Raw genomic sequence first — 26603 nt, 5'->3', positions numbered from 1 at the left:
TAATTGATATCCTGCTCTCTGCCGATACGATTAATTAATTGTCGATACGATTTTCTGAATGTGTAAGAAAGGAACAATGTGATCAGATCGATTAGAATGTTCCTCACGGCGGATGTGTAATAGTGTACAATTGATTTCCATTGATAGGCACGTTTTTTCTTATATTCGCGTGTACCTTTATATACGTAGCATAAATGCGCAAAGAGCCGCGGTCTATTCATTTCCGGTTTATTAATTTAAAACTTCTCGCCGGTACGCGAGATCGGAGTTCTCGTTATTTCGTGGTCGAGTTAAATTATTGCTCCGGTACGCGGAATTTCGCTGGAATCCTGCGAGCGCGAGATCCTAGATTTTGAGGCCCGAATCGGGGGATCCCGATTTCTTGATCGCGTAAACGCGAGCGACGAGTATGACTGCGAAGGCAATTCGTAGAGATTACCTTCTCGATCCGATCTGACCCCGGAGAACGCCATTTCTGAAACTCTCTCGTTCCCCGGAGCGAGAGTTTCAGCGAACAACCATAAACGAGCTCCAGACACAACACTCGTGACTTAGCTCGGTTTCTTTCCTTCTCCCACGATCCTCTTATCCTATAAGACGCTCTTTGTCCATCTCTCTTTCACTCCCCTCTTCGACTCGTCTCTTTTTCCTCTCTCCCTCTCCTCGAGCTTCTCGCTTCCTCCCCTGTTCCCCGTTTCTTGCGCTTTCTCTCTCTTCCTCGATCGCTCTCTTGGTCTCTCTCGCTCTCTCTCTCTTTCTCGATCGCTCTCTTGGTCTCTCAATCTCGCTCTCTCTCTCTCTCTCTCTCTCTCTCTCTTCCTCTCTCGCTTTCTGGAGAATTATCGAGGGAGTGTCACCGTGATGCACCTGCCTCTTGCTCTCTCTCTCTTTCTCTCTCCTCTTTTTTTCTCCTCACTCCCACTATATCCTTCTTTTCCTGCCGCCCTCTCGTTTCACTCTCTCCCTCGTTCTTACTTTCGGCTCGGTCCCGCTCCTTTGGTCGCACACGCGCCACGCACACGACTCCGTGAATCGCCGTGGCTCTCGCGTATATGGAAATTCGCCACGGCACTGATAGATGGGACGGGGTTTGTTACTCGGGGGATGAAGTTTCTACGAAACGGTGCCTCGTGTCGAAGCGGCTCGGCCACAAGACGCCCGATAATATTGCTGTCGCGGCGGCCGATTAAACATGCGCGCGCGCGAGCGCGCCCGCCCGTCCGTCGACCGAATTTTTAACGAGCCGATGGAAATTGCTACACGGCTGCGACGCTGCAATTCGGGAATGAAGTCCGTTCAAAGTGATACACTCTGTCAAAATCGGCCGTGTCCTCGGTACGTAGTTTGTAATCGGTGTTATTATTGCTAACAAGCGCAGGCCCGCGCACGATCATCGAAGTTCCTTGTACGTGATTGATACTCGAACGAGGCTGCACTCCGTAGGATGCTGTTGTGTTACTCGCAGCATTTCGTAATCTGTACTTAGCAATTATACCGCTAACTTGCGGCGGCATGATTCATCGTGGACGCGACGGTTCGTTATCGAGTAGCCGATCATTGACAACAACAGCGCTCCGAAACGCGCAAAATTCGCGTGAAATATTTGAGTGATCATTCAGCAGTTTAATTATATCGTACGAAGACATCTGAAATTGTAGATTGTCAATCGCCGATCGCTTCTTCGCAGACCTTAAAGCCTGGACGTCCAAAATGATTTCAAAAGCTGACTCTCGATCTTGCGATACTTGTTCGACGATTTGAGCACATTTTAACCCATTATCCGTCGATGTCCCATTTTTGCGACAGTTTTTCAAAGTTTTTTCTTTGAAAAACTGCAACTTCTGAATAAAATACAGATCAAGAATTCCCGCTGTTCTGTTTGAAATCGTTGTTAACTTCAGGTTGAAACTAATAACCTGAATTTAACTCTTTTTTTCTGTATCTTTTAATTGCGGCCGGTGATTGGCTAAGAAGGCGATCTGCATTGTGAGAGAAGCATCAACCCTTTGCACTCGAAGCCGTTTCGACTGTAAATCTGAAATAATTCTTCTGACTTACAGTATTATCATTTTATACGACAAAGTGCGTTTCACGCGTGCGAGAAACGTAAAAATGATCTTAGAACGCGACACGACAAATTTTAGCGGTGCCTCGAAGTCAGCACTCGAGCGCAAAGGGTTAATTCTTCTCTCGCAAAACTTGAAATCGTTCGGTATAACTCGAAAACCTGTGGCTTCGCGTGCAACCAGCCGAGTTACAATAGAGTAGAACAATTCGATATAGCCAGTGTTAGAGAGCTGTACAGAGCCGCGTAGAGCTGCATAGGTGAACTTTGACGCTGCCGTGTCCGGAAGCGGCTGCCGGTCTATGCGAACTATAGCGCGGGGTAGTGTGCGGAGTATAAACTCGAGTCCCGAGGGGAAACAGTTTCCCGTGGGCAGAGCGATGCTTTTCGATTGCCTCTCCTTAGGAAAGGCCAAGTCCAAGTCCCGGAGTGCGTGGCTCACGCACGTCGACGCACACGAGCGAGGGATGAGCATAATCTACATTTACAGGAGGGGCCCGATGAGCATCTGCTTCTGCACCCCTCTCGGCCTCGACCCCTCACCCCCCTGGTGCCCTAGCCTGCCCCGAATCCCTTTCTCCGGCGACGAGCATCATCCTCCCACCGTGCACGAGTTCTCCCAATCGTGATCGTTCCCTCTTCGTCTCCCTGTAACAACGCCTCGACCGAACGGTCGTGTTTCGTCTCTCTTCTTCCCTCTCTCTCTCTCTCTCTTCCTCTCTTTCTCTCTCGTCTTCCCTCTCTCTCTCTCTCTCTCTCTCTCTCTCTCTTCCTCTCTTTCTCTCCATTCTTCTCTCTTTTCCCCGGCGGTGCATCGGGAAACGCGCGCGTTGCACTCCTCGGTGTCGCGATAGGGGTCACTCGGCGATGATCGCGCGGCGTTATCTTCCCGTAGCCTCTATTATTCGCGGCGTATCGCGTCACGAAAAATTCGTAATCGGTTTCTCGGTCGAGTTTTCAATTCCGCCGCGATTATTTTTTCCCCCTGGATCGGATCGGATCGGATCGGATCGAGCGCGCGCGCGCGGCTATTGCGTCGCGGGAACTGCACACGATCCACTTTTTGCGTCTCCGAAGTCGGAGACCATTGTCGGCGGATCGCGCCGCGCTCGTGGATTTCTTGCTCTCGCCGGTATGGGCTGGCCCGGGCAAAAATACAGCCGATAAAATGCTTAATGAGCTGGCTACCGTGCCGCGGCGTTCGATTTTGCGGTGGATTATGGAACACGCGTCTCTGACTCTCTTTTTCTTTCTCCCTGCTTTCCTCTCTCTCTCTCTCTCTCTCTCTCTCTCTCTCTCGCTCTGTTTTATCTCTCTATTCCTCCGTTCGGATCGCAGCGGGACGACGCCTGATACGGACTTGTAATTTTTTGCCGGAGCCGCGTGTTCTCCGCAGTAAATCTTGCTGCGGGCCCCGCGCTTACTTTTGCGGCCCGTCGTAGAGAGCCAAATGCTTCCCAACGGCGACCTTCGTCGATGCTGCTCGACAGCGAATGCACGAAACCGAACAGAAAACTCGCTTGACACGCTTGTCGTGTCGTCGACGATGCCTCACTCGCGATCGCCCGAGATCGTCGATGAAGGAACGAAGCTTCCAAGTGACGGCAGAGTTTTGCAATAAATTTGTGAAATTTGTATTTATCACAATGATCCGCAGTGTCTATCGTTGGTGAACGAACGAGAATGTTTGAAGCAGAAAGAACGTCTCTGAGAGGTCGACTTATTAAGAAAAACTACTCCAAAAATAATCACCGCCCCAATGATCGCCTATCCTCGTCAGCCCCGGCGAGCACAACAATAGCCTTTTGGAATCTTCCTGTCGAGAGTGGCCGGGGGGGAGGAGGCTCTTGTCGTTGCCACTTTCGCCGGGGTTTAGTCGTAGCCGAAAACTCGTCGGATAAATTCGGCGAGCTCGCGAATTTCCGGAGCCGGTGTAGGTTTCGCTCGCGAACTCTAGATCCAGTTCGTGGGAGGGTGGAACGGGGGAAGTTCGCGAAACGGGCTAGCGCACGCTGCGACTCGAATTCCTGACTAATGCAAGTCCCTCGTTACCGAACGCGGCCCGCCATTCGCCGCGCTCCCGTTATGGTCGATATGAATTTGCCACACCGTGAAACACCGTCGTCCTCGTCGTCCTGAAACTCTCCTCTCCGGGTTTCTTCCCTCTTCGTCTTCCACGGAAACCGCCGTACAGCTCCGCTTCTCTCTCTCTCTTTTTCTCTATATCTCTCTCTGTATATATTTCTCTCTCTCTCTTTCTCTCTATATATCTCTCTGTATATATTTCTCTCTCTTTCTCTCTATATATCTCTCTGTATACAGAGTGACCCAAAATTGTGGTATTTCCGAGAAATGAGGGATTCCTCAGGTGATTTGAAGCAACTTTTTCCTTTACAAAAATTTTCTCCGAGGCATCGTTAACGAATTATTCATGAAAAACACTGACCAATGAGGGGCGAGTTCGCTCGACGCTAGGCGACCGAGCTCCGTGCGCTCGTTGGCTCGGCCGCCGCGCGCCAGCCAAGCTTGTCTCTCATTGGCCAGTGTTTTCCGTTAATAACTCTTTAACGATGCCTCGGAGAACATTTTTGTAAAGGAAAAAGTTGCTTCGAATCGCCTCAGGAACCCCTCGTTTCCCGGAAATACCACAATTTTGGGACACCTTGTATATTTCTCTGTATCTCTCTCTCTCTCTCTCTCTCTCTCTCTCTCTCTCTCTCTTTCTACATCCTCGCTATGCCTCTCCTCCGCGCGTTTTCCCATCTCTCTTCCTCTCGCGGGTCCTCGAACTGGTCCCGGTAAATTCGCGATGCTCCGCGGGGAAGAGCAAAAGTCCATTAGCCGGCGCGAGAACTGGGTTACCGAAAGGGGCTCGGACCGATAAAAAAGATTCTCGATGATTCTGCATTCGCCGCGATCATGCGAGAACGTGGCGCGATTCTGCGACGGGATTGCGAGTGTGAGAGGAACTTCGGCAGCCGGAATAGCTCGCGAGATGACTGGAAGTTCGGATTTCTCGGAGCTCTTCGCGACGGATCTGCACTTTTCTGCATTTGTCGCTTTTCTGCGTTTGTAATAACGGAGATAGGTGTATTGCAAAAGATCGGGGAATTTTTTTAGTAGATTCCAATGTACGAGATGATTCTTAACGCGTTCGCTAGCAGCGAATGTGCGACGACCATCATTTTGTATTTCAAGAACATCAAATTAAATGCTGTGAATATAATTATTGAAAATTATTGAATAATATTTTTGAAAAACACGCAGAATACGGTATTTAGAAGATCTGTAGCTTCTCTTTGACAAGATTTCGATCGAGATGGAAGAACGCGATTCTTGTGAAAAAATGCGATGTATTTTAGCACGATTAATGCGATACATTTAACGCATTTCAAGCATTTTACGCTTGAATATTAACGACAAAATAACAGAATTTTATTGCAACTTGAAAGGACAGAGTAACATTTATACTTAACATTCTCATTCCTAGAAATCTCTTTCGTGAATCGAACTCGAAGCACGCGAAAGAGTTAAACGTTGCTTGAAACGATTCCAGCCACCTTATCGTGGATCGAAAAATCCGTGTGTACACGGTAGGGCCGCACATATTTTTTGTGCCGCGCGTTGTCTTCTGACTTGAAAAATGTTCTACGAAATTCGAGGATGGTCGAGGCGTGTATTTTTGGTGAAAATATCCGTCGGAGAAGGAGGGCAGGGCGCGCGGTATCAGGCGACACAAGTATTCGTTGCTCAAGAATGTCTTCCCGTCCTCCGGAAAGACGAGCATCCATCGTCCTAGAGAGTCTCTTAGCAGTCTGACTGAAAGCACCACCCTACGAGGTACCATATCCTGGTATCCCCTTGCTCCATTGGCGCAGGCATCGCTGTTCTCAACTTCCCTTCTCCGAACACGCCGCGAACTTTCCCTTTTGCGTTGCTCGCCTTCATGATTCGATAAATTCGCTGGGCCTCCCTTCGTTACTTAAGGCACGTCCTTCTTTCTGCCAGTCTTTGCAACACGATTCTGCCATTGTAAACGCAGTTAGTATCGTCTTCAGGGCGACGAACATTGTCCTAAGACGATTATGCTTGATCGATTGACCGATTTATTATTTTTTAGAGGGCTTTTTAGAGTTCTGAGTCATTATTTGAAGAGTCCAAATTTTCGCAACAAGTCCTAACTAACAAGTTCGACGGTAAATTTTATGCAATTTACGGTGCACGCATCTTTCCGACGATTTATGCGTTCGGTTGCGCAACGAGTTTTCGATTTACGAGAGCTCGTTTGTAAAGTCTCGTACCAGGCAGCTTCGCGAATTTTTCTTCGCAGCTCTCGCAAGATCTCGATAAAGATCTACACCTTTTCGAAACATTTTCAGCTTTATTACATCGCTCGTAAAGGGGTAGAGTCGCACGTTTCTCTCTCTTGAGAGCGTTAGAATCTTGATCTCACCGCGGAACTCGAGCCGCAAAGGAACCACGTTTCTCCCCCGAAAAACTGTCTAAAGCACCTTTCGCCTTGATGAACCGAACGCGGAGCCTGCGAACGTCTATAGAAACGTTCGTTTCCATGCCAAAAGAAAGAAAGAAAAGAAACAAAAACGAGCACGAACCGACGTCGTTGTGCAGCGCAGTGAACCGGAGCCCCGAAAAATTCCGCCGGCAATTAATTATCCCCTAAGCACCTGTAGACCGTTGCATCCGAAACGCGGGAACCACCTGCAACGATTAAAGCCTGCAGCCACCAGCGAGCACAATTTCTCGCGGGCTCCGAAAATAAATCTGCCTTTCGAAAAGGATCGAAAGAAACCCGTCTCGAGGCTGCGGTGGTCGGTGCCGGTTCACAGAGACGAAAAGGTCGATCGCGCAGCCCGATAAGAACCGGCCAGGAAGAGTGATCGCCACCTGTACCAGATCGAGATCCCCGGCTGGTATCCTCGAATCCGCCGGAAAGTTGTTTCGGGCACGCGTGTGCAACCGTATGCAACCGTGTGCAGGCGCGCCGCGCGTATTCACGGTTCCGAGCAAAGTGCACGCGAGTGCACGCTGCCGGGTGGGTCCGGTGCATATATGTGTGTGTACGTGCGCCGACCTGCGCCACGTTCGTAATAGACATCTGGCCAGATTTCGTGAACTGTCTGGGCCCAGGACGCCGCGCGCGTTGCACGCACTGTTTGCGTAAACGCTGCCCAACGTGGGTCCCCCATTTACATATTTAAGAAATCGTGATTCTCGATTAGAAACGCTTTTGTTCGAAGTAGATGCTCGTTTCGAAGCTTGGAACATATATATGGGATATAAAAGTTCAGGATAAATTTTTAATCATGAACTTTCGAACTTCGTTGAATGCAGGATACGATGGTGTTTGCAAAAACAATCGTACGCAATTATCATTTTTAACGCTTTAACCTAGCAGTGCCGGTCGACTTACCTATTTTATATTTTTCATTCAACAATTATCGAAGTCGCAAGGACGTTTCTATGGGAAAAATGTAACAAATCTCTCTGTTCGAGCATATTTTCCAACGAAGATCGATTCCGCGAAGATCGCACGGAATCCGAATAAATTCAATCGCGTCACTTCGCAGAGCGAAATCGTTTTGTAATTTATTTCGGATAAATTTGTAACATAATCGGACTCCTTCAAAAACTTTTCCAATGCGTTTCGTGCAATATAAATACGTTTCCGACGCTGGAATAACGACCTGATCGGCGACGAGCAGACGAAAGAGACGCGCGAGAAAGAATCGTCGGTGCGACACTCGGGCGCATCCGCAACGGAAATAAGCTCGTAGAGGTCCTCGTATTAGGCAACTTTAGCCTAGCCGCGTGGCACACGTACACGGTTACCATAGGCGAGCTTTCTGTGTGGAGGCCACGCGCGTACACGCGACACCGGGTCTCGAACAAACGTGCATTCGGCTCTCGTGGCGCCAGCCACGAAAAGGGGGCTCTGATTTTTTGGCAGGTGCCACTGTCCTCGGTCAGCGTCACCTTCCGACGTTCAATGGCCCGCAAACAGAGCAAAAGGAATCCCCGAGGAATCTTGATTCTAATTGGGACCCCTAGATCCCCCGGGTCAGACCCGATCGTCGAACTTCTGCCCTGTAATTTCGCTCTGACATAGATCCTCGGGCTTCTATCCTCTATACTTTGACTCCGGGCGAGCCTCTTGACGAACAAATTTTCGAAGAAATTCTGCTCGTTGCCAGGCTGATCGTTGTCTGTCTCTTCTGCTGTGCATGAGGTGGATGTTGTTGGGAATTGGTGTGCCGCGATACAGTAATGTCTCTCTAATTGACGCTCGGATTGTCCAGAAAAATGGACAACTTTGGAAGAGAAGATACGATTGTTCGAGCCTTGTTGCTCGTTTTTTATGGTTATCGATTGTCAAGAACTATAGAAACGAGTCGCAAGGTTCGAATAATCGTATCTCCTCTTCCCAAATTGTACATTTCTGTACGCAACCTGAGCGCCAGTAAGGGAGACATTACTGTATTTTCAATTTAGAGGATCGCGGATCGTCGCAGTATCATTATACGGTAAATTCTCCCTAATCGAGGTCTCAGTTCAGCTCAGCTTGGAAACAAAAATGGAGCATTTGGGAAGAGGAGATGCGATTATTCGAGTCCTTGCATCTCGTTTTTATAATCGCTGACAATCGGCAGCTATAAAAATGAGCCGCGAATTGTCCATTTTCGTGTACAATCTGAGTGTCAACTAGGGAGAAAATTTACTGTGTATTAAATAAATATATAAAAATATATTATACAAAATAATCTTGCATCCTCGGATTTCTCTGGAAATGGCGCGAGTGAGACTTCAAGGGAGGACGCGGGCTCGAGGTGTTAAAAAATCGCTGAAAATTGGGAATTTTCTTTATATTTGAGAATTCGCTAATCGCGACATGTGTTAGGAAAAATTGTACTTATATCAAGTGATCATATACGGTGTCCATTCTTATGCGAATGTGTCTGTGGCTACAAGGAAATACGCTGCGAGCTACGATTTTAAAAAATTTCAGTCAATTAGTTAATTGAACAAAAGCATCGCGTCGACAAATTCTATAGATTGAACAGAATTATGCAATTTGCAAGGTGCTTTCTTTTGATACAAAGCAACAACGATCAAAATTTTCAGCGACAATAATCTCGAAGGTGAAAAACACGCGGCTTCCTTTCCTCGCAGCCAGAGATACGATAAAAAAACCGTCCGTTCGCGAAACAAAGGGCGGCGTTCTTCGATCGCAAAACCCGACGAATCGTTTGCAAAACGAGCCGGATTTTCGCGGAGAGCTCTGCCGCGTGAGAACGCGTGCGGCTGGAACGTGGAGGTGAAAATGGCCGGCGTGGCTCTCACCTGTTGAACGCAACCCCGAGGCGATCCGCAAGATTCGCTGTGCTGCCTCTCGGTATCTTGGTCCTGCCGGTGTGGTCCTCTTGTTTCAACGGCGGCGGTTCGCGTGAACCTGTGAATGAAAACGCGCGTTAAACTCCGTGCAAAAGCGATCCGGGAGAAAGAGAGACAGAGAGGGGGTGGGGAGAGAGAGAGAGAGAGAGAGAGAGAGAGAGAGAGAGAAAGAGAGAGGAGGAGAGACGAAAGGCGGGAAACCGGAGCACGTGTACGCCACGTGCCACCGACACGGCACGAGCTCGCGAGCGTGCGATCGCGCGCGCGCGTATTCTTGCATCCGTGCTCACTTGCACACGCATCCGCGCGCACCTTTGCGAGGTTTTTTCTCCCCCCCGAGAGCCGAAACGATTTTACGCGACGCTCTCGCCCGTTTTCTCCGGTCCCGAGAATCATCGGCGGCCGAGACCCGTTCGCTTTTACCCGGCCCGATCCGGCCGAATTTCATCGGGCCCCGATTGCGACACGCGTCCACGCGTCTCGATCGTAAACGATTTCTTGCGGCCGGTTCTGTTCTCGGCTGGTCGATTGATCGCTGCGGGACGACCGGTTAGGGAGGGCCATCCGCAAAAATTCGGTTCTCTAAATAGAATTTTTTGTTGTAAATTGTGCATACGATATTGCGTGCTTGGATCGACGAAATTTTGATTGCAATACGAAATTGCCGTGTCCTTAGTTTCGATTTTATTGTCGCTACTCGATCAGGTATTGTCACAGTGTGTGGAGTTACGTTGGGGATCCTTTATTCTACCGACGTGAAATCGGACAGAAAATGCTTGGGTTTTACATGAAAATATATAAATATAATTATAAATTTATTTATAATATAAATATAATTTGAAAGGAAAGATCGAAGATGCAGTAAATTCTCTTTAATCGATGCCGAGATTGCGCACGAAAATGGAAAATTTCACCCTTGCGTCTCGTTTTTATAGTTACCGATTCTCGACAATTATAAAAACGAGCTGCAAAGTTCGAATAATCGTATCACCTCTTCCCAAATAGTCCATTTTTGTCGACAATCTGAGCGTTAATTAGAGAGAATTTGCATGACGAAACGACGAAGATACGAAACACGTGGTAGAACAATAGCATACCAGAAAGAATACAAGCTTTCAATAATAAATATAACAATAAATATAAATATTCTTTTTCTTCGTAAGAAATTCCTCAACAAAATTCTTCGCAAGAAATTGCTTGTGCGTTGATTGTAATTGCGAAGATCGTGCTATTTATTATTATTGTTATTAATATTATATATATATATATATATAATATATAATAATATTATATATATTATTAATAATTATATTAATAAGCGATTAATAAGCAATCGCGCACCAGTGCACCCATTTCCCGAATCAAAATGGTATGGCACCCTCTTCAATCCCGAATCCGCATTACCAAGCCAAAAAAAAACGATCGTTATTCGCCCTGCTCGCTCGAGCACCAGGAAAAACCACCAAGCACACAAGTCGAGCCAGTAAGACCCGCAGTAGACTTAGCAGAGAGAGCCTGGTCGATACACCTAAATTTCGCGAGTCTATCCCCGGTTTCCTCGGCGAGCGAGTTGGACACCGTCCAAAGGAGACGAGCGAGGGAAGATACCCGGGACAGATAATCCATTTCAAGAACATTCCGGATCGTTCTCCGCAATCAGTCGAGCATTCGTGCGCCTTTCGATTGGTCCTTCGGATTCCCGTGGCAAGAATTCGTCTCGTTAGCTCCGTCAATCGATACAGTCCTCGGTCACCTGCATCCCGGGTCGTTCTCGACCCGGACTCCCCGGGATCTTTCTTCATCCCCTTACGATTTCTAAAGGAAGAGATCAGCTGTGGTTTCACGGAAAATAATTGATCGTGAGATGTGAGCTAGCTTCAACTTAGACGTCGGAATAAATTCTGCTATTTCTTGGCGATTTTGGGGCGCTATTGAAATTTATCATATTGTAATTTTAAACGATTTTTATGCTATTTTATTCAACCTTTAGATTGCCGGCGTATGGAGTCATTGAAATTGCACTGACTGCAATCGGAGTTAGAATCGCAGTATACAATACAACTGCATACAATGAATATTCAAGATAATTCAAGATAAATATAGTTAATTTTTAGTGGCAAAATGGCGGCAATCCAAATGTTAATAAATAGCTAAAAATTCGATCACGAGTATCTTGACATCTTCTAAGAAGGAACAGCATTTCAAAAGTCGTACCAAACGATTTGAATGTTTCTAAGATATCGGACTAAGATCAGACTAGACTAGACAACGAGTAAAAAATTTACAAAAATTCCGATTGGTCGTGTAACGAAACCAAGGCTCGATCGGTTAGCGAAGCTAAGATCGTAGACTCAATGGTGAACAAGGAAACGTAGGAAAAATGTTGAAGGCGTTTGAGAGCCACTGGATCCACTGCAGCCTGCGCCACTGTTCTCCGATGGGCCCCTTCTAGGGTAACACGAAGGGGGGCACTGACAGCGACAGCTGCCGCTGCTGTTGCCGTGTCCCCCTCGCCGCTCCTCGCGTCCCTTCGCGTCGACTCCAGTCCCTTTTGCCGAGCCCGAGCCTAAGCCCTCTCGGTCCCGCTCGGTCCCGCGGGGCCCCTCGGCTTGGCACCACGACGTCCCCACCATCGGGCCCCATGGTCGCGTGGCAGTCAGCCTTCTCCTCCACAAAATACACCTTCGCCGTACCGTTTACTCCCAAACGCCGCAACGGACGATCTCTCCCCTTCCTGCTCGGGCCTCTAGCTCCTTTTCTCCCTCTGTCTTCCTCCCTCGCTCTCCTTCTCTCTCTCTCTTTCTCTCTCTTCTTCTCTCTCTCACCTTCTCTCTTCGTCTCTCTTCATCCCGCGTCTTCCTTCTTTCTCTCTCCGTCTCCGTTTCTCCGTTCGTCTCGTCTCGGCACACAAGCCAGCGGCGCTCGCTCCTCTCGCTGAATTTTTCAGCTCCTCTACGTGGGCTAGGTCGATTTGACTGGTTTGTTGGCACACACCAGACTCTCCTGCTGCCGTGGCCGACGCCGGTCCCGGGCCAGACCGGTGTTCTTTTCACCGGGGAATTTTTATGCGCCGCTCTGCTACCTTTCCGTTCGAGAAAGTAACGGTTCCGGGATGTTTGCTCCTCTCTTTCGCACCAGCCACCGAGGACCGGGTCCTGGGCACGACGTGGACGATGTCCTGGGATCGAGTCCTTCTTCTCCCTTTGCTCGTTCGCTCCGGCTGCCTCGACAGGAATTCGTCGCGGCGCGAGGGACACGCTCGTTCCACGGTTTCTGCGAATCTCGGCAGAGCAACGGGGACTTTAGGGTGTCCGCCTGTTCGAAGTTCTCGCGAGGAAGAATCCTTGGCAGTCGGAAGCGAGGACTGTTTTATCGAAGGCTCGGCAGAAGAAAGGACCCTGTCTTCCACCTCTGTTGGTTGCCGAAAGCTTCGAATCCGCGAAATTCCTCTCAGGGAGCATAAGTTGCGAGCGATGGGTGTCTCTTGGTTCTCGCAATCGTTCGGCGATTAAATGTCGTAGCAGGAGCTCGGAATTGTTGTAAACATCGTCGATGGTACAATTGCGAAAGGGTGAGTCTTGCTAAAAAGAAATTATTGGAGCAACGGACAGGTACGTTGCTACCTTCGAATCCTCTAAATTGCTGAACGAAGGACGTCGCATGATTCGCGTAAAAATGCTCGAACAAAAAGACATTGGTACGCTGATTGATGTCGAATGCATCAAAGACTGCTCGATTCGCGTACGAAATGTCGCGCAACAAAGACCCGCCGCAAAGCAACCGGGTACAAAAGACATCTCCGGCGCACAGACGAAAGTTGCTGCCCGTGTCGGGCTAAAAATTGCTCAATCCATCATTTCTCCGTCGAACAATTTAGTTTCCTGCTCGAACGGCAAGTACAATCCGCACGAAGGCCTCCGCAAGAGACAAAGTGTCCTTTTGTTCGGGACTATACCCATCGTGTGCGTTTCGAGGACAAATGTCCTTGCGGTCAGCGGAACGTATGGCCGGAGGATTCCAACGGGCAGAAATAACCTTTTAAAAAAGACTATCCGCGAAGCGAGGGTTCGCTACATATAGACGGACCCGGCCAATAAAGACTATCAGGACGTTTCTACACAGGGGAATACCGTTCTGGTACGGCGTTCTACACGGCGGACGGAGGTTTTACAAGCACGGGCGCGCGCATGTAGACGAAGACGTCCAGTAAAAACGGAGCGCGGGGCACTAAGGAAACCTCAAGACCAGAGATAACTCGGTTCGGGAAGAAGTAAAGAAGTCGCGTGGCGGCTATGTTACTTCTACCAGGCCCGGGGCCCGGCCCGGCCGGCCGGCCGGCCGTGGCCGTCGTCCGTGGGACTCACCGATCCGATACACATATAATGCCCTGCGGTTTCGGGCCCGGCGAACCCTGCCAGTGTGTCCGACAAGGTGGGATATTATATCTGGAAGTGTAGTGTACACGCTCTTCCGATTATTCCCAGTCCGTTGGTTCCACTGTGTCCTGGCGAGGGCAAGCTTTCGAGGCCCCGGAGATGGCTCGATACTTCTGTACAACGGGTGGCCACGTAGTTCTCGAACAGCTCGTAGATTTTTCTTCCCAAAACACTCTGCCGTCTTCCACGCAGGGTTAATCGTTTCTCGCGAAATCCGAGATGCAACTCTATTTGAATCGTGTATGGGTTTTTATGGTCAGAATTGTTGCGATCCAAGATGGCGTCGTTAGGATGTAAATCGTATGATCGTTGAGTCAAGGGAAAATGGTCGATTTTTAAGTCATTTTTGTACAATATTTTCTACGAAGTAGCAGAGCGAGGTGACATCTTTGTATAAGTACAGGTTGTTCCATTTTCGTGGACCAAGATGGCGTTATTAAGGAAGCATAATTCACTAGATATATAAATTTTTGAGTTTGCTTCTTGGACTATCTTCTACGAAGTAAGAGAATAAGGCGACATTTTTGTACACGTATAGATTGTTCCATTTTCGTGGACCAAGATAACATTGTCAAGAAAGCATAATTCGCTGTGCACGTCCATTTTTGAGTTTACTTCGTAAACTATCTTCTACGAAGTAAGAGAGCGAGGCTTCATTTTTGTACACGTACAGGTTGTTCCATTTTCGTGGACCAAGATGGCACGTGTAACATGATTGTCGCGACGAAGGATGATCGCTCCGCATCTGCTCGCATGATTTCCGTTTCCTGCAATGATGTCATGCCCGAACTTGACTTACAAACGGCGTTAACCAAGCGGCAAACATTAATCAGGAAAAATCTAGCAACTTGTCCACGAATTGTTCAAACTGTTCAACAGTTGCAATTCACACCAAAGATGAAGCAACACCGTGCCACCGCCGAAGTGTACCTTTCCTGTTAGCAGTCCAGGTGCCGGAGCCCGTCCAATCAGACTACTCCGCGATCCTAATCCCGAACAGAATTTCCCTCGGACTCGAATCTCGCCGAAATCTTCGCCGAATCGCGAATCTCGGAAAAATCGCGACGATCGATCGGGTATCGATCGTCATCGATCGTCGCGCGCCAGTCGCAGGTAAAAAGACACGGTTGAGCACCATTGGCTACCTGAGTTCTTTTCCACATTTTTTTCGTCTTTCTCCTGGCCCTCTATTCTTCCTCCCTCGGTGTATAGGTGTGCGTATATCCCCTCTACCGTTGGGGTCGAGGGCCCCAGGGGTGGCAAACCCGGCCCCTGCCCCCCCCCCCTTCGCTATTCTATGTCGGCCGTGGCGGTGTTCCCTTCCTCGTTCCTCCCCGATGATCGGCGTTGGGCCACCTTTCTCGTTCTTACCTGCTTTGCACGGTGTGCACACCCTTTTGGGTCGCGTGGCACCGTGCACCGGCACGACCACGCTACACACGCGAATTCTCCCATAGAAAATGGCTCGTTGGGGTGCGTGGGCCCTGCACGCCGGCGGTCCACGTATCGGGTGTCCCGCAAAAATATCGGAGCACCGCGCGCCGAGAAAAAAATGTCGTCGCCAGGAAAACCGATATCGAGGCGCAGCGGACACGTTTTGTACCCGTTCAATTGTTCCCCGCGGCACCGCGGACCGTTTTTACCATTTTTTTACGGACGAATTCGCAGCCGAGCGACGACGCGCGGTGGGCCGTTCGACGCGAAAACGTGGAAGAAAGTCATTTCTATAAAAATATTATGAGATATTTGTTCGCTAGCGGTTAATCGAACATTCAGCTTTCGATTCAGTATGATTTTTCGTACCGTTCGTTCATTTCGGACACGACTACGCGGCTTCGAAGTAGCCTGAATCACTGAATTCCTTCAGTTTCGACTGCGCGGATTTTTATGCGAAATAAAAATTGTCTACACTGTCCGCAGGGTGCAAAAATAATCTTAACAGTCACTTGTGTCGCTTTCGAGTAATTTCAGTGAGTTGATCTGAATGCGACGGTATTTTTATATTGTATATTACATATGTTTTCACCGTTTCGAATTCGATCTATTCGTGTCTGTCGTAAATGCAAAAAGATCCGCTGTGTGTAATGACGTTTTATCGCAAAATATCAGAAAGGTGGACATATTATGGTGGCGGATACATTATCTCGGTTATGTCGAGCTTATTTTTATATCTTTTTACATCGCCACGGCCAGAAAATGTTTCCTTCTGCCGCGTTTTCGGGGTAAACGCCCCCGCCGTGCGGCGTCGTTTCCTTCGCCTTCTCTTTATCATTCCCACTTCGCGCGGCTCTTTCGCGAGAACGATGATCTCTCGGTCGGCTTTTAGCCGTTCTCCTTGCCAGGCCGACTATTAAGATTTATTATTTGACGCGAGCGAGCGAGCGAGCGCGCGCGCGCCGGTAAAAATAATCCTCGCTATTATTCGTAACACTCGAGGGAAGATAATCGAATTAAGCCTTTCCAGGCGCGTGCGCGCAGGTGTTCCATTATTTCTTTGGCCGTTTTACGGGCCTCCGAGAAGCCTTTGTCGCGGGATCGTTCTCCACCACCTCCCCCCCTGTCCCCCCGGTCACGATTTTTCGTCTTGGCCACGTTCGTTTACGTTCGGCTTGATTTAATCGTTCTCTCGGCAGGTGGTGATGCGTCGCGTTAGGAACTCGATCCACGGACAGATACCGCCGCGAATTATTAGCTTGTCGCGGATTAATTGGATTTTTTTACGGCGCCGCCGGATCCGCCGGCTTTTTTACCCCCCCCCCCCCCCCGTTCCCCTGGTACCAACTACACGGGGATTACGCTACTTACTTTGCTTCTCTTTTCGAACGGGCATTCTGAAAATGTCGGCCGGATCGGATCTGGCCCCCTGTAGGCAACCTTATGGCACGCTACGGGATCGTATACACACGCGGAACGGCCGAGTTGTAAATTCTCCGAGCCTCGATTCTGTCTTTTCGTTATCGTCTCGGATCGCTGGAACGTCCGTCCGCTTCGAGATGCTTTCCGTTCTTCCAGATGCTTTCGACTCCGTTTCCTCTCTGTTCACGCTCGAACTAGCCAACCTAAACGCGACCAGTCGATATATGTATTGTCTTATAACAATGGCAAGACTGGATATAATTTATAATTTTTATCGAAAAGTTTATCGGAGCAACGTTTCTACCATTTCTGTAATCGTGAAAGAATAAAATCGAAAACTTTCGATCGCTGTTCGATAATTCTAGGATTAACTGAGATTAAATGTTTAAGGAGCGATTATGCGAAGGTGTATAATAATTTAGAATGTGTAGAAGCTAGCTTTGGGTATTATTTATAATTTTCGAGGAAATATTTACCTCGAAAATAATTGTTCGAACGAGTCGTTCTCAGTGGAATCTGCTGTTCGAATATTCGAAATAATTCATTGTTCGCGACTTGTTCCATCCATTTATTCGCAACGAATCGATTCCCACGATTCATCCGAATAGATTGCTCGTCTTTCGTTCGAACAAATTTCGAACAGTTTAAATTTCGTTCATCGCGATCTCGTCGGTGTCACCGGAGCAGAGAGGCGCAGTCAACTTTCGAGTAGTTTTTTGTCACCGAATCGTTGTAACTCGATCAAAATTCGGCAAAATCTGCGCGCATATGGGAACGAGACGGATCGGTCGGTCTAGATTTCAGGAACTCCTGCAAGGTACCCACGCGGATCAGGCGTGCGATCATTTTTCGAGAAAGGGGGAAAAATCCTTCGGGGACGTGGTGGACACACAGGAATCCCTCGGTGAAAAGTACAGGCGAGCGGTCATCCAATCCCCGGTGCCTGCATTAAGGACGTCCGACCGAGCGTGTGATCCTGTATTTTAACACCCGAATTTTCAACATGCAGACGCTTCGCATACTGCAACCATGCAGTTCCCGTGGTCCCTGCCCGGAGGCACCGGCTTTCTTATCCCGACAAAATTTCGTCCGGCATACCGCACAACGTCGCGAGATTTTTCTGAGCTCCCTCGACATGCTAAATAATACATTCTTTTGCATAAGATCAAATTTACTTATTTATTTATTTTTTTATTTATTTCTTTACTTATTTCTTTATTTCTTTATTTCTTTATTTCTTTATTTCTTTATTTCTTTATTTCTTTATTTCTTTATTTCTTTATTTCTTTATTTCTTTATTTCTTTATTTCTTTATTTCTTTATTTCTTTATTTCTTTATTTCTTGGTTTCTTGATTTCTTGATTTACTTATTTCTTTATTTATTTCTTTATTTCTTGATTTCTTTCTTTACTTATTTAGCATCAACGTGCCAAATGGCCTTTCAATTTCTCTACAAAAATCAAATAAAAATAATAAATAAATATAATAATAATAGTAATAATTATAATGCTAATAAAATGGAGACGAGAGTTGCAGCAGTTGCATTCGCTCACAGAAGACGCGTTAAGAACAGAAACCGAGGCAAGAGGAGGCTGCGATTTTCGTAGAAAATAACATTACGGAACGGCATTTATTTGAAATGATACATAAAATAGTTACCAAATGACGACTGTTATTAAACTCCTGCCGCAACATTGTTTTTATTGTCGCGTTTTTTATCGAACATCTGTCAACGTCATCGAGGTTTTCTACGGCGTTATTCAATGACGAACGAACGATCCGCCGGTAATAGCTCGTGGAACGAATTAAAGGCGGCGCCAAAAAAAAGTTAATAAAGCAAGAAGAAAAGAAAAAAGGAAAAATTGATACGCACGCGATCGAGCCCCACAATTATGAAGCGAAACGTATGAAAATATCATTTGACCGTGGATGATTCAGCGTTCACACCGCTGCGCGCCGAGGAACAGATTGATCTCGAAGAATGAGAAACGGACGAGCGTTAAACGAACACGGTGTCCCTATAACGAACAGAATCCCGGCATCGAGGCTACCGTGGCTGAAGCGAAATTAGCCCTCGCCTCTTGCTTCGAAGAAGCTATCAAACGGCTATCCGAAAAGATAAATTGCGGGGCATCGTAAACCGACCAGTTAAGGGCCGAACATTCCCGCCCTTGGAGGGCCGAATATGAAACGGAACCGCGCCGGAATTCCTGTTCCCTTTTAGAGGAAAAATTCCGGTCGGAAAGGGTTAATGGAGGATCCCGGCGAGAGAAGAGGGCACCGGGGGGGTTGATACGATAAGTCAGCCACTCGGCGGCCGCGGGGGTTGGCCGGAGGCCGGCCGAACGACGAGCACGGCGGGAACTCTTTCGGGCTTTTTTTTTCTCTGCGCTCCGGGACCGCGAAATGCAGATAGGTCGTGGCAGTTCCGTCCCTCCTCCCTCCCCGTCCATTTTGTTTTTTATGCCCGGCCTCTTGTTTTTCAACGGTTCGCGTTCCACGCGCTTTTTTACGAGATCGTCAACGCTGAAAGTGTCTGGCGTTCTCGCTGCGCGTAATATTCCACGATATTTTGCCCCCCGAGCCTCTCTCTCTCTCTCTCTCTCTCTCTCCCTCTTCAACCACACCAGCACCCCGGCCAACCCCGCCGCGTCCCACCCCGTTCCTTTTTTTCCGCGTCGCCGCGGCGAATCCGCGGAACGGTGTCGGCGCGGTTTAATCGATTCGCGGAATCCCCTTTCCGGCGATTGATTTCGCGAATCCCGGCGCTCTCGAAAATTCATTGAGAATAATAACGATGCCCGGCGATGCTTTTTTCGCGGTTCTCTCTTTTTTTTTTTATTTGCCCGACGCGCCCGCTGCCACGCCGCTTCGCCCACATACGGATGACGAAACTCTCCCCCGGCAGCTCGAAGTGGACAAAAAAATAGCGCGATCCTGATGGTCGAAGGAACTGAAGGGATGGGGTGGTTGTTGGTGTTTCGTAGAATCAACCCTTAGCGGACCAGAAGTATTTCAGGTTTACATGTATCGACGGGTACAAGCTGCTTTTCATTCGAAGAGAAATTATGTGCCGGAGATTTTGATAATTATAATTCGTATAATTTGTTCGATCGTAGAACGAAATATTTATTTTATACAAATTCTTTGATATATATATATATATATTTTTGTCAGAATTATCGTGTCTATGCCTCCAAAGTTTCCTGCCAGGTTTTGCGGTTCTATCGATTTTTGCCGCGTTTCTGCGACATTCGCCCGTTAAGGGTTAATCGTGGACCAATTAGGTTGTTAAAATGTCAAATGCAATCTTGATTCGAGTGGCTCGGGGCCACGGTGACAAGTCGCATTTCCCTTGCTGCGAGAAACAAGTAGTGCTATTGTTTGCCAACATGCATATTGTTCGTCGACCAAAATCATTGAGACAATTCAGAGTCCAGTTAATTTACAGTAACCTCGTAATTTATTGCAATTGTTTTTTCAGAGGCGATCAAATAAAATCGGTCTAGCAATAAGGGGCTGGAATCATTGACGACCTCAAACGCGAATAATAAATCGAAATAATTATACACCTGTTTATCGAGAATTTCGAGTCGCAAAAATGGCAAAAACTTTCGAGTTTGCTGAATCTAAAAATCAGTTTTCGACCCACCTTTTTAATAATTATGGTCATCGAATGCTTTTAGACGATCCACATTGAAGGCGCATAGTCGTAAAACTCGACGTTGAATAGAGCACAGTGGAACCTCGGTTATCCGAACTAGATTTCCCTCGATCTTTATTATTTAGATTTTTAATCACAGTCGAACCTGTTTTTCTGCGGTAAATAGAAACCGCAGAAAAAAACCCTGAAAAAACCAGATTTGAACGTATTCCAAGTGATCACGCTGAAACTGTAGAAGGTCCTCGATGAAGCCTCGAATCGATTTTCGACGACTCTCGACTGGTTTTTCGAAATTTTTCGAAACGGGAGCCCGGGATGTGGGTCGAGAAAGGGGGGGAGATCTCGCAGCGGCGTCGAATTACGCGCATACAGCCAGTCGCGATACCATCTACACGGATTTCGGGCCGGCATCAATTCGGCATTACAGCTCGCGGAACGCGCGCGACACAACCTCGAAAACCGCGCTGCTCGGCGCGCGCGCTCCGAGCGGCGATTTTCAACGCGCGAGACACGACCGCGATTTCGCGGTCAGCCCCGGCACGCCGTCGTATATCAGCGCGACACCATCGAATTAGAATTACCTGAAATTATCGCACCCTTTCTGCGGTCCCGTTACCTTGCACGGACCGAAAGTAGCATCGATTTATTCGGCCGGCACGGACAAACCGAACACCAGATTCCGCTGGCCGGGGTCGTAATCGCTAAATCGACCGATCGAGGCCGCGTCCTCGGATTTCACCGTAATCAATCGCGAGAATTCCGTTGCCATTTTTGCGATTAATGTCTCCCTAACCGACGCTCAGATTGCGGAGAAAAATGGACAATTTTGGGAAGAGGAGATGCGATTAATTTGAGTCTTGCGCCTTGTTTTTATAATTACCGATTCTCGACAACTGTAAAAACGAGGCGCGAAGCTCGGATAATCGTATCTCTTCCTCCCAAATTGTACATTTTTCTGCACAATCTGAGCGTCAGTTAGGGAGACATTGCATACACTCTGTTTTCCCGTGAATTTCATAGAATCCGCAGTTCGTTAACGACCAAATGGCGAGTCTTTACGCGAAAGTAGAGTCTTTACTGTAACCATTTAAAGCTATGAATTGTAAAAACGAAATCTTAACCCTTTGCAGTCGAAGTTATTTCAACTGCAAAATGAAAGCACTCGTTTCAAGCTATTTTCTTTCGGTATGGCTGTTTTGATGCATTGGAAATTTAACCTGTTTGCTTACAGAAGATTTCTACTTCTTAACAATGTATTGAATGCGTAACTTTAATAATGTGTAAATTTGTCCAAAAAATGGCACAGCAATTTTTAGTATCGCCTCAGAGTCGTCGGTCGAGTGTAAAGGATTTATAAGTTAGTTCAATTTCGTGTTCGATAAGCAACCCCCGTTTAACTAATTCAAACGAAATTAAATTCTGAGACAAATAACCATAAAACACAAATTTCAATTCAATATTCTGTAGACTAATTTTATTTGACTTCCTTCCTCAAATCTAGTCCTTGAATTTACAATGCTAATTTCAATCATTCATTTAAATTCAACCGGCACCACCCCTAATTCTTTTTACCGACAAGGATATAATGAATTTCTTTACTTCGACGAGTCCAATTCTTTATAAAAATTTCCAGTAATGTAATTTATTAAGCATAGATGTTACTCTGTTTTTTATCTCTTGTCATCGATATTTAACCCCTTGCCGTACCATTTTCTTCATAATTGAAATGATAAGCACATTTTCGATTGTAATAATTTCTTCGAAACGAAAAGAAAATTTATATTTACCGTGTGTTTACATTTACTGCGATGATTAAAATATTGATCACAAGAGGACAGAATTTTATCTCGGCTTAAAAAAAAAACGGAATAACATTGCTATTTAATAGAATGTTACTATAGTACTCGTTAAATCGCGGCGAGGGGTTAAGCACAACAAGCACCAATATTCTTCCCCCTCCAAGACAAACTATAGCAATCGAAAAATTTCCAATCGCACTAACCGCGAAGAAAATGGTGATACGTCAAGGGGTCAACAGGGTAAAGTAAAGAAACCCGGCCCTCGCCTAATCGCGCCGGTGTCCCCCGAAAGCGTTCGCGAAGTTTAGTCGAGCAGTTCGGTGCAAAGAAGCCGAGGCAGAAGGGGTCGGCCGGTTGGATAACCGCGAAAGGGCAGCCCAGGAGGAGTATATCACATTACGTAGGATGGATATATCCGTGCGTGGACGATAGGGCGAGTGTCCGACTACGACACGATCGGCCCGAGATAACTATGAATCCTAACAGTTTCGGCTTGCTCGTGACATGTTTGCCGAAGCGTGCAGCACCGAGTCTGCAATATCATGCATCAAAGGACAAGCTAAACCATGGTCCATCGTGTCATCCTCAGGACCGGTGCAAGCCAGCTCGACCGTTATGACGTAGTGTTGAGCACCGGGCAGCTTCGTGTCACGACTAGTTCGTCTTCCACGTTGGCTGCTGCCGGCGTCACCTCTATCGAGCACCGGCCAACGATGAAGAATTACCACGGATATGGCCCCACGAGATTCCGGTGCCACCGCTGCTACTGCTGCTGCTGGCCTTGTACGATTGTTTTCCAGATAGAACTCATTCCTCACGGACACTCGCGTGTGCCGCTCGTAATTCTTCGCTCGGGATACAGGTGTTAATGAGGACGTCGCTATAACTGCTGCGAGATCGATCGCTGATCGACGCGATTCTGCGCTAAATTACCTGTCGAAATTATTCGAAATCATTCGAAAACTCTGTAACAGTGAAGTCTCACCGATTCGCGGTCGGATCGTGCAGAAAAATGGACGGTTTCGGAAGAGGAGAGGCGATTACAGTAATGTCTCCCTAATTGACGCACAGGTTGTTCCCGAAAACGGACAATTTGGGAAGAGGGGATACGATTACTCGAGCCGATTGCCAACGACTGTAAAAACTAGACGCACGGCACGAATAATCGTACCTCCTCTTCCGTAATTGTCCATTTTTGCGCGCAATCTGAGCGTCAATTAGGGAGACGTTACTGTATTCGAGTCTCGCGGCTCATTTTTATAGTCGCCGATTGTCTTGGAACATTTTTATTTTGCACAAAGATCCGCAGTTTGTATATTATTATCGAAATCATTGGTTTCACGAAACATTCTGGAAGAAGAATAAATTCATTTTTATAATTGCCGATTGTCGACGATTATGAAAACGAGGCGCGAGGCACGGATAATCGCGTCTCCTCTCCCCAAATCGTCCATTTTGTACAAGAACTTTTTTACGAAAAGTTTACGAGCTGAAGGAAAATTCGACAGAATTTACTGCATCCCTTTTTCCTTCTAATTTAACGACTGACGAGTGACTTCCCGTACATATTCGATGAATAAATAAATAAACGAATAAAAATGTTAAACCGACGAGATATTTCGTCGTGCCGGGAAAAGATCTCCGATGGTCATTTTTATAACGCGCGTTCGTCTCGAAAAAAAAGCGCCGAAATAATTGTTCGCATCAAAGGATGCGCCGATATGCAGCGGCGCAGCGATATTCGGCGGGGTCGGTTGATAAAATCGCGCGGCCACCAGCGGTCGCCGAAAATCGAGCAATAAAAATGTTTGTTGGCATAAATATTCGAGCACTCGTCGCAGCGGAACGGGACGCGGTCCGCGGCCGTCGAATACAAATAAATGTAAATAGCAGGAAGCGATCGTTCATTGAAAACCCGACCGTAGCCCGCCCGCGGGGGAAGAAATTCATTGTCGATCGAGGGGGTGGGGCTGTGGATACAATAGCGGTCGGCGGCGATAAAATATCGTCGAATTAAAGTTAATCCGAATTCTTCCGCGGCGGTTTTCGAAACCAGTAAATCCAGCCGATCCTCATAAATTGCTGGCAAGACGCGGGCCCGCGTAGCTTCTTCCTCTCTCTGCTGTTCTCTTTTTCTCACTATGCTCTCTCTACCTTCCTCTCACTCTCTCTCTCTCTCTCTCTCTCTCTCTCTTTCTCTCTGTAGCTGTTTCCTTGTCTTTCTCTCCCTTTCTATCATTTTCTCTGTCTTTCTCGTTCCTTCTCACTGCTCGCTTTTCTCTCGTTCCTTTTCACTCCTCGCCTCTCTCTCTCTCTCTCTGTCTCTGTCTGTCTGTCTCTCGCTCGCTCTTTCCCTAGTTCTGTGCTCGCAGCGTGCACGTACGTAGTCGGGGGTGGGCATTAATAACGGATGAAGCCTCCTAGCGCGGCGAGCACGGGGAACCGCGTAATGTTTATCTCGTTGTTTATTCCGCGTGCGTGGCAGCCGCAACGCGGAAAACGCGGGCCCCGCGGATTCTTAGCGCGATCGCGGTTTTGATTTATAAAGACGCGCCGCGAATTTATGCCCGACATTAATTTTGCATCGACTCGCGGCGCCGCGGCTGCACGTCGGAGCATCCTCCCGCTATCTCCTCACGACACCCGCGCCTCCCTCCGCCGACCCGAAGAATATTCGCGCGAAGAATATTCCGCCGTCATCGGCCAACACTGTTTTGCGAGCCCCCGGTCTATTTACCACCTCGAAATCGCTGATTTACGCCCGAGTTTTCTTGCAATTTCTTGCAAGCGCTCGCGCGCCGGTTTTTCAATCGCTTTCTCCGATCTCGGGGAACTTTCTTTTTGGAAAGATCGAACGACCGCCGACAACGTTGTAGAAATTTGGCTGCGTTCGGATCGCGCCTCGAAGCATCCGCGAGAAAATTTCCAGCTCGCGGAATTCATTTTTGCAGAAGTTACGATTTTTTTTTTCTCTTTGATCGGCTGCATTTTGGGGCTGCTCTCGGATGCGCCGAGACTTCGATTTTTTAATAATCGAACGACGGGACGGATGTTCGTGGGGATTTTATTACGATTACGAGGAACTTCGAAGAAGGTATACAAAAATTTTCAGCCGAGGTAGTGCTGTTTTTAGGAAGATGTGATTATTTGTTTGGCCAGCTTCTTCTCGGAACTGCTTCTGGGTGGACGAACCGAGACTTCGATTTTTCATAATTAAACGACCAGACGTAAATCTGTGAACATTTTTCTGCGTTTAAGAGAGAACTTCGAAGAGTGTGTACAAAAATAATCAGGCAGAAAAGTTCATTCTCCACTCGCGTAGGATTATTTCTTTAAGAAGCTTCTCCTTTCGGACGAGGCAAATCGCGCAACCACGATTTTTCGCGACGAATCAGTTCCGACGCGATTTCTCGGATTTTTGCTGCACTTTTAAACGGATCGTTCCGCGCGAAGTGTTTCGCGGTTTAAACACGAAAAATATATCCCTATATCCAGGGTGTTCCCCGGTTTTTTGACAATCCCGACGTGTATTTTATCGTTGACCATTTGTTATTTTCAGCTCGGAGCTTTTCGCCGAGCATTGAAATACGATTTTCCCGAATTTCCGTCCGCGAACAACATAAAAGCTCGACAAACAAACGTTCGGCCCGCCGATTACAGACGATAGAAAGTCAAAATCTCGGGATAGGGAGTATATACGTACCTGGTTCGCGTTCGATCCACACCAGCCCGGCGGGAAAATATTCCGCGCGGCGGCGGTTCAAGAACAGCAGGCGGACCGTTCCATTTTCCTAACTTCCTGTGACAAATAACGCACTAAAAAAACAGCCAAGGATCTCCCGGCTTTACGAGCCTCGTTACCTCCCCCGAAGAACTGTCGTAACTTTATTTATTTTAACGTTTCCGGGCAACTTTATTCGAAAAAGGGGGACGTTTCTGTTTCAACGTTCACTCGCTTTTTCTGTTGCAGAGAAGCCGGGATTCCAGTCGCCGTATGGCCCCACGATGGACAACGGAATGGTGAGTACCATTTTCCCAATTATCCCACTAAGATCCTTGCTTCTCTTCTCTTTCCTTTATTTTTCTCTCTCTCTTTCTCTCCTCCTCTCCGTTTCTCCTTTCTTCCGCCGGCAACGGCGGGGATGATCTTCAAAGGGGGTTGAGAGGGTCCCGTAAGGGTAGCCGAGAGTCTAGGATTTTCTCCCCGGGCGAGGGCTCGACCAACTCGAATCTCCAGATAAAGCTGGATTACGTAAGAAACAGCGGCGTAATAATTATTGCAGTCGTGGAGGCAAATTTATCCGAGAAAAAGTTACTCCGCCCTTTCTTCCTCCCGCGCGCGCGCGCGCGAGCGCACTCCCGGGATAATCCGA

The 26603-nt window shown here is 47.6% G+C and overlaps 1 protein-coding gene across 1 annotated transcript in view; it reads left to right on the top strand.

The window, feature by feature from the left end:
• The window catches only part of LOC117226121 (protein daughterless), a 256921-nt gene that overhangs the window by 7766 nt on the left and 222552 nt on the right, over positions 1-26603 (top strand). Inside the window, exon 3 of the mRNA XM_033480156.2 lies at positions 26201-26250. Within this exon, the coding sequence (XP_033336047.1) occupies positions 26201-26250 (50 nt within the window). The remainder of the gene's footprint in view (positions 1-26200; positions 26251-26603) is intronic.

The sequence above is a fragment of the Megalopta genalis genome, chromosome 11 (genome assembly GCF_051020955.1).
Source record: "Megalopta genalis isolate 19385.01 chromosome 11, iyMegGena1_principal, whole genome shotgun sequence".
NCBI lineage: Eukaryota > Metazoa > Arthropoda > Insecta > Hymenoptera > Halictidae > Megalopta > Megalopta genalis.
This window is presented reverse-complemented; position numbering and strand designations above follow the sequence as displayed.